At 34.1% G+C, this 15,681-nt stretch overlaps 1 protein-coding gene across 4 annotated transcripts in view; it reads right to left on the bottom strand.

Annotated features, from left to right (window-relative positions):
• Positions 1 to 15,681, bottom strand: part of LOC111511520 (uncharacterized) — a 108,163-nt gene that overhangs the window by 39,747 nt on the left and 52,735 nt on the right. For all 4 annotated transcript variants that reach the window (XM_074170416.1, XM_074170415.1, XM_074170413.1 and 1 more), the window contains exon 5: positions 6,267 to 6,427. In XM_074170416.1, coding sequence (XP_074026517.1) covers positions 6,267 to 6,427 — 161 coding nt within the window. The remainder of the gene's footprint in view (positions 1 to 6,266; positions 6,428 to 15,681) is intronic.

The following is a 15,681-nucleotide window of genomic DNA, read 5'->3' as shown; positions in this document are numbered from 1 at the left end:
AGGCGGCATGCTCCGGATGTGTTTCACACCACAGAGCATGCAATCTCGCCATGTACCATCTTCGCGCAGGCTCACTACTCTCGTAGCAATACATAAGGCTATCTCTTAGCTCATGCGTCCACTCAAAACGTCCGTTTTCATTGCCAGGGTTGTCATCGGTAGAAAAATCATCGTTATGGGCCCCACCACCTTGCCTCTGACCCCTCCGATTGTGTGGGCCCTTTCCTTGATTATTGGAAACCCAAGTGTAGGGTCCACCGGGTGGTTAGCCTTGTGGACCCACGGCCGGCACCGGAGGGAGAATAAAGTTCTCCTTCCCGGTGCGCCTGGGCTGCCGGTCCGATTTTGCACCAGTTACTCGGGTAAGTGATGTCGCAACTCACCAAAGGCCAAGGGTGTTAGTGGCCATCCCTGCTTATATTATTATTCTTTTTTTTTATTTAATTTTTTTCACCGTAGTGTGCGCTGGTCAGGCCCTATCCCTCGAAGTCCCGATACATTCGGGAGAGCGCGCCAGCATTATCAACCAATGACCACTCCCCCACACCGCGGGGTAAGTTATCATTGGATCCGAGCAAGCGCAGTGAGCCAAGAATGACATCCTTCTGAATCTGTGCGGCTAAGATTTTTGTCTTAGTGCGGCAAGCCGGTATGATTTTAAGATTAAGTTTGAGAATAAGTAGAGAGGACATCATTTCTCCAAGGACTCCAATAATCAGAACAACCATCTTGAAAGAGTGATCTGGATAGAGTCTGCGGAGTTCGAAAAGAAAATCTCGATATTTTATCCGTTTTTCCTCCTCTTTTCTGACAATATTCGTCTCGCCAGGAGCTAAAAACTCCTCGACAAATATCGTTTCGCTCTGGTGGTCGAGAAGGACCACATCAGGCTTATTAACTTGTATGAGCCTGATGTGTGAGCCTATTAATATTATTATTATCAATTACAAACATTGAATCATTTCATAAACAATGCATTTGCTTACAATAATTTTGCAACAATGACAAATTGTATTCATGTATTTTTCATCAATTATGAATCGAATCAATGGTAATATTCAACATCTTCATCTATTCATCATCTTTGACTATTCATTAAAAAATAGTAGCTTCAAAAAAGGGAAAAATTTCTAGGCTTGCATTTTAAAAAGTATCAAGGTTTATAATTTAGTGAATTTTCTAATTTCCTGCCTTTTATGGATCATTTTTCAGATTTTGAACATCTGTGATAGTTTTTGAGATGGTAGTATTCGCAAACAATGAACCTATTTTTGTTCATAACTTTTTAATTATTAACAAAAATCTTGGATAACTATGGGTAAAATTACGAAACGAATGATACCTTGATCATACTTTTCTGAGTTAACCTAACCAATTTTGTGAAGTGGCTGAATTTGGGGCACTGATGAACTGAAAAGTGACATCAAAACTGGTCTGGGAATATAGTGAAAAACTGAGAAAACTGATGTGAATGAATAAATTGACTCAATACTGATGAGTATGACAGACACGGATCATCAACTTCATCTGAAGAGGTAACAAAATTTTCGATTCGGAACTAGATTGAGAAGTGGCTACTGGGCATACAAGAAAAATTAGGGAACACACACGATGAAGCTTTTATAAAGGAAAAAGAACTGAAGATCTGCTTCACTTCAGCTTAGAAAAATAACATATAGCTACGTACTAGATAATATCCATTGAGATCACATAACAGTGACTTCAGCTGTAGACAATGCAAAAGACAGAGACAGAGAGAGTTCGTCATGTTTTATGCAATGCAGGGCTTTCGATCACAACAGGCAAACAATTCATGGATAACCCAAAATATGTACAGATAAATATGACAAATATCCAACAATGGACCTATGCAAATTTGTTCAGAAAACAAGAATCTTGAAATCGGTGTCATAAAAATATGAAAAAAAAGCAAGAAGCTCATGAGGCTGTTAAATGACTTGAAAGCCAGATGGCTACCAAAAAGCGAAAACAATTTTTTTGGGGGTTTGTTGCAAAAAATGTCCATTTTTGTTTTCTTCTCCGTTTTTATGTACTTTCCACATTTTCTTTCATTTCTAATTTCTCTAGTTATATTTGCAATGTCGTTTGGATTAATTGTTTCTTTCCTGTTCTAATCTTTTTCCCCTTTAGTGTTTTTCGTATTTTTTATTCGTCTCCTTTCTTATTCTTCCTATACTTCTTTTCCTCTCCCTTTCTTGTTTTTCCTCTTTTTTCTTTTTTATTCTCGTTTTTCCATTTCTTCTTCTATTTTCATTTCTTGTTTGAATTTTCGTGCATTTTTGATCATATGTTCTTTCCATGATTTCAGGTATTCAAAAATGTATTTATCAATTTTAGTGAATGTTTCGAAATCATAACTGAACCATACCACGTTAGACTATTCTCGTATTAAGATTTTCCACGTTCATGACGAATTATCATTCAGAGGTGATAGATCAGAGGAGCTAACGCAAAACACCACATATTGGGAATATTCGGTGCAATTGTGCAAGAAAATGAAAAAAAATATTTTAGAAATAATTTTTATATATAATGGTAACACTTCCAAAATACAAATCATGAAATTATAAAACAACAACAAACATTAATTGGAAAAGTAATCGAATTTCGAAATTTGTTCATATTCAATTCGAAGTTTTCGTGGATTTTGTCCTCTGAATGAACTTTATTCTAAAACCACTGAGAAATATCTCATAAACATACCATGTATCCGAAAACTAAATGAGACACTATACAATTATGAGGCACTATTTGGAACCTTTGATGTAGTAATGAACATTACTGGAGTTTTTTCCCAACATCATCAACAGTTCGATCTTCCTCTTGAAGATGATCACTGGGTGATCGAAACACGTGTCGAGGTTTTAAAATAACGGTTTGGTGTTGGGAAAAAACTCCAGTAATATTTATTCACTATACAATTACTCAATGAATGGTATTAAATTATCCAGAGAAGAGACTGTCATAGCTTTAGGTGTATACTATATACTATAACTCCACACTCTCGTACAAATCACAGTTAGACCTAAACTTGAATATGGGGCTCCATAATTTGTTCATGAAAATAGATTATAAAAATTTCAAAACATATTTATGTTTCAAAAAATATGAAGTACGCCCGGATTATAATACAATTAGAACAGTAGCACGACGAAATGAATTCAAAATACCCAATCTAGAAAATAGGAGACAGACAAGTATAGTGTTAATGGGTTATAAAATATATGAAAAAATCATAACTGTCCCAATCTCAAATATTTACTAAAAGAGACAATTCCCTAAAGAACAACAAGACTCATTCAATTCTTTGGTGTACCATATGTACAACAAATAACTGTTCACCTATCATTACAATGATCAAAATAACAAACAACTTCATGTTAATGTCAAATATCAACTTTGTTCACCCTCCCAAACAAGTTTACAGTGGTGTAAAAACATATTTTTCAAGCTTAGAATAACTTTATGTTTTTTCCTTCCATTTCGCTTTATATAGTAACTATTCGTAGATAAGTACAATGTAACTGTATTCGCGTTTAAATATTAGAATTCTATTTATGATTCAGACTGTATTGACATTTTTATAAGAATAATTATTTTCATGTAATGAGGTTTTCACCTGTTTGAAAATGAATGAATAAATGAATATTCAAAGAGATGATTTCAATAAATATGCCTTGGACACTTGGGAAATCAATGTGTCATTTTGCCCGCTCTTTTTGAAAATATAGAATTTTGGTACAATTACTTGCCCACCGAGAGAAAAAAACAAAGAATGTTATATAGCAGAATTCGAATGAAAAAAATAATTTTGGGATGTGATAATTTATAAACCTCATACCCGAAATATGTAGTTCGAAAACAGTTTTTAGTTTATTCTTGAATTCATTATCCATAATAAAGACTTCCGTGTGTTAGAAAAAAATCGTGGATACATTATTTAAAATATGTAATTACCATATACGAGTATTTTGAATAACTTTTTTTTCCCCAATAACGATCAGAAGAGGCAACTCGAATTTACATAACCAACAATATCGAATGAATTATTGCATTTTTAAATGTTTTCATTTGTGATCCCATGAAGGAAAATTCCAAATGATATTAATGACTGTTATTTCTCTTAGGGGCGGTAGGACACCTGGAGATCGATATTATATGATAAGATTGCTGGTTATGTCATAGATTAATCGAAAATACATTTCGTTTGGCTTTTTACAGGAGATGTACCGCGTATTTTCAAAAAGTATTCGACATAACCGTTGAATCGAACAGATTTTGAAGATTATCATGCTCATGAATTCGAATTCCCTTTACAAAAGATATCATCAGCGTTATTTATATTCCAAACCCAATACATTACGAATAAATCAACAAATCACAAAACAATATCAGTAATAGTTACCCCTCACAGAAAGGAATCAGTTGTTGGTTGCATATTTCAGATAGGTTATTCATTATTTTCACCAAACAGGTTACAACACTTACTACTTTCACATATTACCATCAAGACTTTTCCCACATTCGCAGATAGAGTGAAATCAAAGTTGATTCAGTTGCTACTTATACCCTCCACTGTAACTTTGGGAAGTAGTTCTGAGTCTGGCATCGCTATAGGTGAATGTAATGAAAGAATCAGAAAATAGTTCGAAAAGTGACACTTTATATGATTGAAAGTGACTTGAAACTCACAATCATAATGGCAATTAGAAATAATTTTGTAGTTCAAAATAGTCATGGATACTTATGAATAGAGCATAAAGTATTTATAAGAGTTGAAATGAAATTTATTGATAAAGCATACTAGTGGATAGGATCAGTTCAAGCTTTCTGAACCCTGGCCTCTTGAGTGTGATTTTGGTATGATAATTGTACGTTGAATATTCCCAACGCCTCTGACAGTGTTTGTTTGGTTAAACTTTGGTGTTATAGCTCTCCGGGTTGTTTTTGTTCGGGGATATTCATTTTACTCAAAGCCATTTCTTATAATCAGCCGTCGATCAATCAACCCCTGAGTTATTGATTTGGCCAATCTTCTTTTTGTTGTTCAACGACTTATTGGGAATTACCTGAAATTGCTTCGCTGTTTGTTTCTTCTTTTCATTTAGATAACGGCATCAGCAGAACACATTTTTGCAAATAAAGAAATATTTTATATCTTAGTGGAGATCTGGAGAAAATTTTAGCTGGGAGTGATAGTAACCAATCAGAATCAATACTAAAAAAGTCAGGCAACAGTTTTGTTGTGTCAGATCTGGACAAAATGATTCGGATATGGTGTTTTGGCACTATCACAGTGATAGAATAGCAGAAACAGCTTCTTGATAAGAAATTTATAAGCACCTCAGCAACTTTGTGGAGCTCAGCTCTTGAGCATACTCTGAGGCTGCAAGCCACCCGCTTGATTGAAGATCCAAGTAATCTTGATATTCTCGAAAATCAGAATAATAAATTTGGGAATTTGTTTTTCTTCCTAAGAATTTTATGCATGTTCATTCCCAATAAAAGAAGAAAATGGTACTAGTACTTTAACTTAATTCTTATTAATATCGTCAACAATTACATCAAGTATCCTCGTTACCGGAGATATCTGCAGACTCTGAAGATCTATTTCGAAATATTCAACTATATGGTTGAAGTAATATGCATTGAGCCCCAATACTTTGACTTACGATATGATTTAATTTCACAACTACTTTGTATTTCATCATGGCTAGCTTGATGAAATAGTGTTCCGTGAACATAATAGAAGACTGTCAATCGCAAATATGTAACAGCCGTTTATAAAAAAGTATCCAAAAAATGAGGTTGATTATTTGGGTGTGATGAATCAGCCTTTGGAATTGTTTTTATTATAAAACTATATATTGGGAGATATTTTATAGATGAAAAAAATATATTCGAAATAATATAGCTGAATAGTATGAAATGAAATAGTCAACGATTCTCTCAAACTTGAATTATTTTCTACTAAAAGGAATTATAAAGATTCTGAATTCTTTCATTTGAAAGGTTTCACACCACATAATAAAAATAATAGTTGAATAAAGAAAAATGGCGATGAGTGCAAAAACACTTGCTTCGCATAGAAAAAATTGTTCATCACATATTCAACTTGTAATGTATATATTAACTCTGTAAATTTGAAATGACAAAAATTATAAAGTCAACTCAAATATTTTAAGAACATTTTTGAAAATTTAAATTCATTCTCTATTTACCTCAAATACAATAATCAAACTCACCATAATATGCGGAACGGCTTCCAAAAATTTCTTGATTTTAGGATTGTTGCTGTGCTCTACCAACAACTTGCCCCCGTGTCCTTCCCACATCACTTGCTGCAAATTTGTCAAATTCCTCTGGTGTATCCATATCCTTATGTTTGACTTCTTGAAGTTGAGACCTGTTGGCAAAAGTTCCCTCATAGTGCTCGTTGCTTGCCTATTAAACACTGATGAATTCATAGAAATGTTTCCTGGCTTTGAATTCCATACAAACAATCCGGTGTGAAGGTAGTCACATGACCAGTGTGCCTTCAATAATTCACTATTCATATCGATTATGGAGACATCGATTTCATATGCTAGTAGGGCCCCATTACAAAATTACGAATCGTTTTATTGACTTATTAGAAACCAGTAATGCGTATACTGTGATTTGTTATTTATATCTACAAACATTTTAAATGAATTTTTGAAATTTATGAATTTTGAGACATCTTTCAAGCAATGTAGATTCGAACTGAATATTTACATTTGTGACCTGGTAGCAGTAGGAGATGATTAGTTTGAATTCCAAGTGATAAAATTCCGAGTGGGAGATATGGAAGATATATTATTTTCGATAACAATAATAATAATTCAGAAAATTATATAATCTCATTTTCTTCTATACCATGTGATTTTCAAACATCGGAAAGCGTAAGGTAATACGGAAAGACTTTTTGAATATGAATAATTTGAATAGAATTACAAGACAAGTAGGAGGCCAAAAACCGATGTTTCCAAAAACATGTATTTAGGTACGTACTCATGTCATAAATGTTATGGATAAACTGAGTGCTTCATCTTGTAAAGTTATTCAGAACGATGCTGATGAGGTGATAAGACAAGTGTCTTATTTTGCCTTTGAAGATATTAGTGTTTCATGTAAGTGAAATTTTATTGACTTCATATATCATTTATTTTTTAATAATTCAACCGCATCAACTACGAAGGTTATGCGCGTTGTGGTACAATATGAATCATATTAGATGTACAATATTTATATATATATTGGAAACTTCAGTTTGCCACCTTTCCCTTCATGTATTTAGTTATCGTATGTTATGAATCAAATATTCATGTGGTACACAGCAAATCGGTAGACTATGAGGATTTGAGATAATCTTTCAAGCTAGTGTGTCAGCAGTTTCGTTGCAAACTACTCTTACATGCAAAGGAACCCAAACAATTTTGATACATTTTCTCATTTCAGTTTTTCTAATTCTAATTCAATGCAGAGAAAGGGGGTATTTCTGGGGTATAACTGATGAATACCATGCATAGCACTCAGTGAGTCGGTGAAGACGACGGCAGAACTTTGACTATGACGTATAGTTCTCCCGTATCTATCTTCTGTATCTTGTATTGTATTGTCTGTAGGTTGCATTGTCTGTGATTACTACACTTGGGAATAGTTCTTGTATTTGGAGGCTACTTCGGAAAAAGCTCTTGCAGGAGTATCATTCTTGGGATAATGTATCAGATAGGTATCGCAATCAAAAACGAGTATTGTCCATGGAAGAGGTATCTTTATGTTTAGAGTGAAAATGTTCTGATCAAGTATTAGGTTATTTGATATTTTGGAAATCCTGGCGTAAAGAAGAAGTTGTGAATTGCGGTAGTGCTCAAATGTCCACAGGATTGGTACAGAACGCTCCCATAGCAATTCACATGGCCGCATTCTGAATGACATCTATTGGAACTTCAAAAGAGATTTACTTGCCGTAGAGTGAGTTACGGATTCGTAATCCAGTTCGGATCTGATTGATGCTCCATAATCCGTAGGACGATGTGCTTGTCCCATTTCAGTTTGCTATCAATAACACATCTGCCATTTTCTCAATTTCAGATAATTTCCCATTGACTCTGACCAAAAAAGATCTATTAGAGAGAAAATTCGATATGTAAACAAGCACATTTCCTTGAATTTCCCATTGATCCAGTTGATCGAGAATGTTGCGTCCCCAGACAGTTCTGAAGGCTCTATCTATATCAAAAAATACTGCAATAAGTTTCCTCTATTCGCAAAGTCTCCATGGATATCTGACTGTAGATTTACTAGGTTATCTGTGATCGAACAATACATACGAAAACCACTTTGCTGAGGAATAATCAGGTTATTTTGTTCCGGGTAGCATTGTAATCTAGCATTTAGTATTTTTCCAGAAGTTTACAATTGGGACATGTTAGAGACATCATTCAAGCAATGTATATTCGAACTGAATAATTACATATGAGACTGTGTATCTGTATGTGGTCTGTTAGGCTTTTTGATGGGTAATTCAATTGCTTCTTATTGATAGGCAATCTTTGAGAGTAAAGTATTTCATTGTATAGCTACTCCTAGAATATGCATGAGCAACACGTGGCCACGGGCCGCTTGAGGCCCGTCAAACATGTTTATGCAGCCCGCCAAGCATTTCTAAATTGAATTTGTTTTATCGACTTTTTCCCACCAATATATTATTATAAAATGGTAATACATACTAAACTGAAACAATTTTTTGTGACGAGATACACACTTGTCGGTGCTGCGTCTGTGCATGTTTGTGTTTGCTTCTGTTACACAATCAGTCAGACTGGTGAGCTGTTAACAATTTGTTAGCAATTTTAGAAATTATTGTGTTTCTTGAAAGGTGTGAGTGCAATATTATTGTCAAAAAGGTAATATTAGAGTATTTTTATTCAAATTTAATTTGTTCTACAAATTTTTTTAACTTTCAGATGTGTTTAATCCATAATAGTATGTCGGAAAAGCGAACAAAAAAAATTAAAAATGGAAAATAAAACTTTTGATGTTTTTTACCTCTTTTATTTGTAACTATTATAACTGCAGTTTCGTCCTGTATGGACATGATACAATAAAACTGACAAACAACGGAAAGTTGCGGATGAGCACAGACATTTTCAACAAAAGTGGAAATTTGATTTTTTCATTTTTGTAAAGACAAAGCTGTATGCTTTATATGCTCATAGACTGTCGACATTAAAAGAATATAACATAAAAAGACTTTACGATACAAAACATGAACAACAATATAAAAACTTAACAGGACAACTCCGGATTGATAAGTTTATTCAATTGAAGAAAAACTTTGGAAAACAACATACTATTTTCAAGCTATTTTATCGAATAGGGCAGTAGAGGCTAGTTTTGTTGTCAGTAAAATACTGGCAAAAGAAAATGAAACCCTTTGCGGATGGAGAAATGATGAAAGAACGTCTAACTGCTGTTGCAGAAATAGCATTTCCTGATAAAATAAATATTATTTCAAACATTGGTTTATCGAGATTGACCATTGCAAGGAGAATTGAAGACTTGTCCGAGAACAGCGCTTCGTGAACGCATTTCAAAATACGAATACTATTCTTTGGCATTTGATAATAGGTTCGATATTAGCAATACAGCACAACTGGCTATATTTTCACGTGGTATTGCCACCAAATTCAATATTACCAAAAAATTGTGTTCACTGATTTCAATGCAAGGGACTACAACCGGCAAAGATTTAGAAACTGAATATGGCTATGTGGTTTTTAGTACCGCAGTAATACTTAGTAGAGGTGCAATGCTATGGATATGAAGGGATATGCCTTTCCGCATTTTGGTAATGAAGAATGAATGTGTGATTTTGGGTTTCCTATCGACATGACTTAGCATGTGGATCTTCAAGGCAACGGACAGTTTATTCACCATTTGTATGATAAAATTCAGTGCGTTAAGCGCAAAATAAAATTGTTTGAACAGCATCTTTTGCAGAATAATATGTCTCATGTTCCACATTTAGAAAAAATAACGTTACTACTTCTCAAAAATACGCACAATATATAGACATGTCAATCAACAAATTTCAGTTACGATTCCAAATATTCAAAGCTGAGAAGATAGTGGTTTCCATGAAAATGTTTTCCTTGCCATTTAATATCGGTGAATGAATACGTTTATTCAGGAAATCCAAATATACATATAATAATAATAATAATAATATACAATAATGATAATAATAAATCAGTAAACAATAATAATAACTAATAACTAGAGTCATACTGTAACCTAACAATGTTGAGAAATAAAATAGAAAAGGAAACAAAATTCAAAGTTAACTCACCTAGATAAGACTATACTAACAATTTAAAACATACTGATTCATGATAATGAATGTTAAGGTTTGAAATTACTGATATTCTGCATAATTGAATATTTTCCTACAAAATTTTGTTTGTTTTAATATAGTTGTTTAGTTTAGATTTAAATATATAAATATTTTCGCTTTGTTTTATGTCTCTTGGCAGGTTATTAAAATGGTTTAAACCTTTATAAAACAATATTTTCATTGAGCTGGTTAATCTGCATCTTGGCAAGTGAAAAACATAACTTTGTCTTGTCTCGTAGTTGTGAGTACTATCACGATAAGTAATGAATTCATCAAAATAGGATGGTAACATATCAATATTAGTCTTAAAAATAAATATCATTGCTGATCTACAGAACCTTTCTTGTATTGATAACCATTGTAATGCGTCGAGCATAAACTTTATGTTTGTATAATGATTACATTTTAATATGACTTTCATTCCATGATTTTGTAGTTTTTGTAAAGTCGAAATTTTGTTTTGATCACACCCATATAGTAATGTATTTCAATTTTAATATATTACGGTCAATTTTCTCAAAAGCTCATTTCAAGTCTAAGAATACTGTTACAACTCCGTTGTCAATAGATTGAGTCCATTTAATAATCGTAAGTTGTGAAGCCGTTTCACAAGAATGATATTTCCTAAAACCGGATTGATTACTTATGAGAATATTATTGGCCTCAACATAACTTAGGAGCTGATCGCATACAGTCATTTCTAGTAGTTTCTCCATTCCTGGTAAGGTGTTTACTGGACGGAATTCTCCCGCTTCTTAGTATTTTTGTCTTTGGGAACAGGTACTATTACGCTAGTTTTCAGTTGCTCAGAAAATGGCCCATATTGTAGAGAGATATTTATAAAATGTAACAAAACATGACCAATGACTCCAAGCGTAGCTTTAATAAACTTGATATCTAAGATTTCTGTTCCAGGTTTATTTTCCAATCTATTAACAATTCCTGTAAGATCTTTCAATTCAAGTTGATTGAAACTTTTGAAACTAGAGACCGCCGTAATTTCACCTTCCCATGAAGTAGTAGTCTTAATTGATTTAACAATTTCTTCTAAGCTGAATTCAAAATATTTGTTGAAAATTTCTGCTATTTCAGCTTCATCTCTAAGGATTTTTACTTGTCCTTCTCCTTCAAATTCAATATTGTTTGTGTCAACTGTATTAGACTTAGTATTAATTAGCGATTTGATAGTTTTCACATAAGTTGTTGGTTCTTAGAGCTTGAATCAATTTTATTATAATAATATTCTTGCTTTTTAGTTTTCAGTAAATTAACTACATAGTTTCTTATACTTTTATATCTTTCCCAGCTGACTTCACATCTGTTGTGTTTAAAAACTTGGTATGCTTCGTCTCTTCGGTTAATTATGCCTTTTAGGTCCTTGTCAAACCATGGAAGACTATTTTGGTGAGAAAAATACCTCAATGTATAATAACTCAAAAAATATCAATATTTGAGCAATTTTGAAAAAAGTTCGTTAGAGGGGAGGAAATTTCCGATAAACAAGTCCCGACTCCCGAAACTATATCTCCATTATTTATAATTTTAATTTGACGTTGAAAGTAGGGTTCCGCTCGGCTGTTACGGCATGCGCGCGCTGCCGCCAAAGAGAGTTTATCAAAAGAAATAATATTTTCATGACATTAAATGTCATTTTAAAAAGTTGAAAAAAAGCTAGTATCTTCTTTACACTTGAATAAATCGAGTCCCGTAGAAAAAGTTTTATCGCCATTTTTTAAAAAGTTATTTAATTGTTAACTAACAAATTTTTTTCCAAAGACGAGTTACTGCTTCGCTTCGAGAGGTGTAACTGATGTCAGGTTCTTCTTGTGGTGTTTTTATATGGTTTCGCTTGCGTAAGTTGTATGGATTTGTTACCTGTTTTTCTACCTGAGGGTTGTTGATGGCTTTTGGTAGTTCTCCTACCTGTTTTTCTACCTGAGGGTTGTTAATGGCTTCTGGCGGTTCTCCTACCTGCGATGGTTCATTATCAATTTGTGGTTGTCTTTGGTGGTTGTTTTTAATTATTGTTTTCCAAATTCTTGGGATGTTTAGTGAGTCATCCCTTTTGTTGATGAGGCCTTGCTTTTCGATTTCGATTGTTTCCCTGATTTGTCGTATTCTTAGGTTTTGCACCTGTGCTATCTGTTTTGTGGACTCAAAATTAATCTTGTGACCTGTTTGTAGATGGTGTTGAAAGAGGGCAGAGGAGGTTTGTTTAGTTCTTATCGAGTTTTTGTGCTCCTGGGTTCTGGCAGATATACGTCTGTTGGTCTGACCGATATATTGTTGTCCACAGTCCTCGCATGTGATGCTATATACTCCTTGGTTTTCTAGGGAAATTCTCTCTTTCGGTCTGGGCAGCCAACTGGATATCGTTTTGTGTGGTTTGTAGGTTGTCCGAATGTTTTTACGTCTTAGTATTCTCCCGATTTTGTCGGTCACACCTTTGATATAAGGTAGTGTCACAGATTGTCTGTCGTGTGGAGAGTCTTCTGTCGATCTAGTGGATGTTTTGTTGGTTCTTCTTTGTCTGTCGATGGCCTTTTGAATGATCTTTGGTCCGTAGCCATTTTGTTGCGGAGCCTTTGTTGTCTCCCCCAATTCTGTTGCCCTGTTTGTTGGTTCTGTTAGGCGGAAACTGCGGGATATTAACGTGTTATTAACACGTTATTAACAAATCAGGGAAGCTATCGAAATCGAAAAGCAAGGCCTCATCAACAAAAGGGATGACTCACTAAACATCCCAAGGATTTGGAAAACAATAATTAAAAACAACCACCAAAGACAACCACAAATTGATAATGAACCATCTCAGGTAGGAGAACTACCAAAAGCCATCAACAACCCTCAGGTAGAAAAACAGGTAACAAATCCATACAACTTACGCAAGCGAAACCATATAAAAACACCACAAGAAGAACCTGACATCAGTTACACCTCTCGAAGCGAAGCAGTAACTCGTCTTGATAATGCCATCTGAGATGATGGCGAAACGTCGACTATCGAATAGTACACAACGGATGAACAGCCGGAAAAACAACACATCATATTCTACCATCCGTGAAAACCTACATTGTAATCATGTTAAAAATCATTGTATATATATATATATATATATATATATATATATATATATATATATATATATACTTCATACGACCCTGTGATGAAAGTTCATAAAAATTTATTAATTTGTTTATTATGATTTTTTATAACTATTGCATAATGAAATATCTAAAAATTGTTGAAACTTTTTTTTTTATTTTTATATTTTTTTATTCTAATGTTTATTATAAATGACTTTTTATAATGATGTTACTTCATATGCGGCCCACCAGAAAATTTCAAAATTTAAATTGACCCGTTGATTTAAAAGGTTGCTCACCCTTGTCCAATAAGAAACATGTAAGGAATACCTATCGTCTGTCCTGGGGGTGGAGTTGATAACTTTGAATAAGGCATCTTCCAATTATCGATCGTTTTATCATAGTTCAGGGGCTCTCCGCATGAGCCTCGATATCTAATGGTTATGTCTAAATAGTTTTTTTATCTCTGAAAAATTAGGATCTTAATTTGCATTACTTGATTGTTGTTGAAATTTGTTCGGCGAACAAGTTAGCAATTTCCCAACTATTTGTAATACTATTTCCATTTTAAGTCAGAGATGAAATACCTATATGGCTCCTCGTTCCTTCAATGCGGTTAATTTTCTGCCATACCTCCATCGGTGTAAATCAATTTATTGAAAGCTGTTTTGCTTTCCATTGGTTACTTTTTGGCATTCTTCATTCCACCATGTAACACATTGATGATGCGAAACCTGGGTTGTTTTTCCTATTGCTATGAATGCTGATTTACGAATACTTCCAGAGAGTTCCTCAACAAGTAGATTGGTGTCTTGTACCGGGTTGGAAAATAAATTTAGTTTTTTTTCTTCCATCAGGATTCCATAACGTGTCCAGTCGTTGTCGCGATGAATTTTATACATCAGCTCCAAGAACAATTAAAAAATATCCAAGAAAAATTGCTGAAATTGTATGGGTGACAAAATGCTAAATCGAGAGCGGAATGGTTGCCATTTGCGATATTTAATTTGGTTATTTCACCAGAGTTTAGAAGTATAAGATTAGATGTGTTGATGAACGTCTCAAGTTTTCTGCTTATCCGATCAGTTGATGTATTGTTTTGTATTGATGTGTTGTTGATGTATTGTATTATGGGCGTTGAAATCTCACAATATAGGCTTTGGTAATTGTTCAGTCAGATTTTACTAATCGTTGGTATTGATTTCTGAATCTGGTGGATGTTACAAATGCACATTCTATGAGGGGTTTTTCAATAAAACAGCTGCAGCTTCGTAGTCATTCGAAAGTAGAAGTTACTTTGTCTTAAGAGATTTTTTTGGTATATATTGTTACTCCTCCTGCGGTTCGGAGTTGATTGTTACTAGTTTTGTGGACGGAGTTATAGTGTTTCATATTGTATCTACATTTTTCAGTGAACTTGGTTTCCTAAATACACATAACTAGGTTTTTTTTTCATTTATTAGCACTTGCAGATAAATATCTTGAAAAGTATCTAGAGCTACGTTCGGTAAGAGCCGGATAGATCTTAGTGAGTATACCTAGGAGGATACAATTTTCCTCCGTATACCTGCGAGCCACACTGAGGGGGTCTGATGAACCGAACAAATCTTCCAGAAAACTCACAATTTAACTGTAGTCCAGTGGATAGGTAATCAGATGGCTTATCCTTGAAGAGTTGTTTGGCTGGGGCAACCCGGGGTTTGACAGATTTGTTTTTTGGACCTGTGTCGTCTTCGTTTTCTTCGGAATCTGAGAACTGGAAATAACGAAGGGTAGCTCTAGTTCTCCTGTTGGATTTTATATCGGTGGACTGATCTCTGAGTGGAACCGTGTTTTTGCGTTTTTGAGTGATTGAAATTTCAACTCGTTTTTTTTGGACAATGTTGACCAAAGTCGGTTGGATCTTCGGGTTGTTCTTGGACAATATTGACAATAGGCTCGGTTACGGTTTCCTGACAATTAGCACTTATATGGCCATTTTTCTCACATTTGTAGCAAATGGGTTCATCATCAGGAAGGTAGATTCGTTAGAGGGTGTTATCAAAGGATACGATATATGATTCGGGAAGATGAAAACTATTGTTCGGAGCAGTTTGTCTGCGGAAACTCAATATATGGGTGTATTCAAGTTGAGAAATACCAGTGCGATGAAAT

The sequence above is a fragment of the Leptinotarsa decemlineata genome, unplaced genomic scaffold (genome assembly GCF_025532065.1).
Source record: "Leptinotarsa decemlineata unplaced genomic scaffold, Ldec_3_MD MMD2_P_RNA_scaffold_9, whole genome shotgun sequence".
NCBI classification, from domain to species: Eukaryota; Metazoa; Arthropoda; class Insecta; order Coleoptera; family Chrysomelidae; genus Leptinotarsa; species Leptinotarsa decemlineata.
This window is presented reverse-complemented; position numbering and strand designations above follow the sequence as displayed.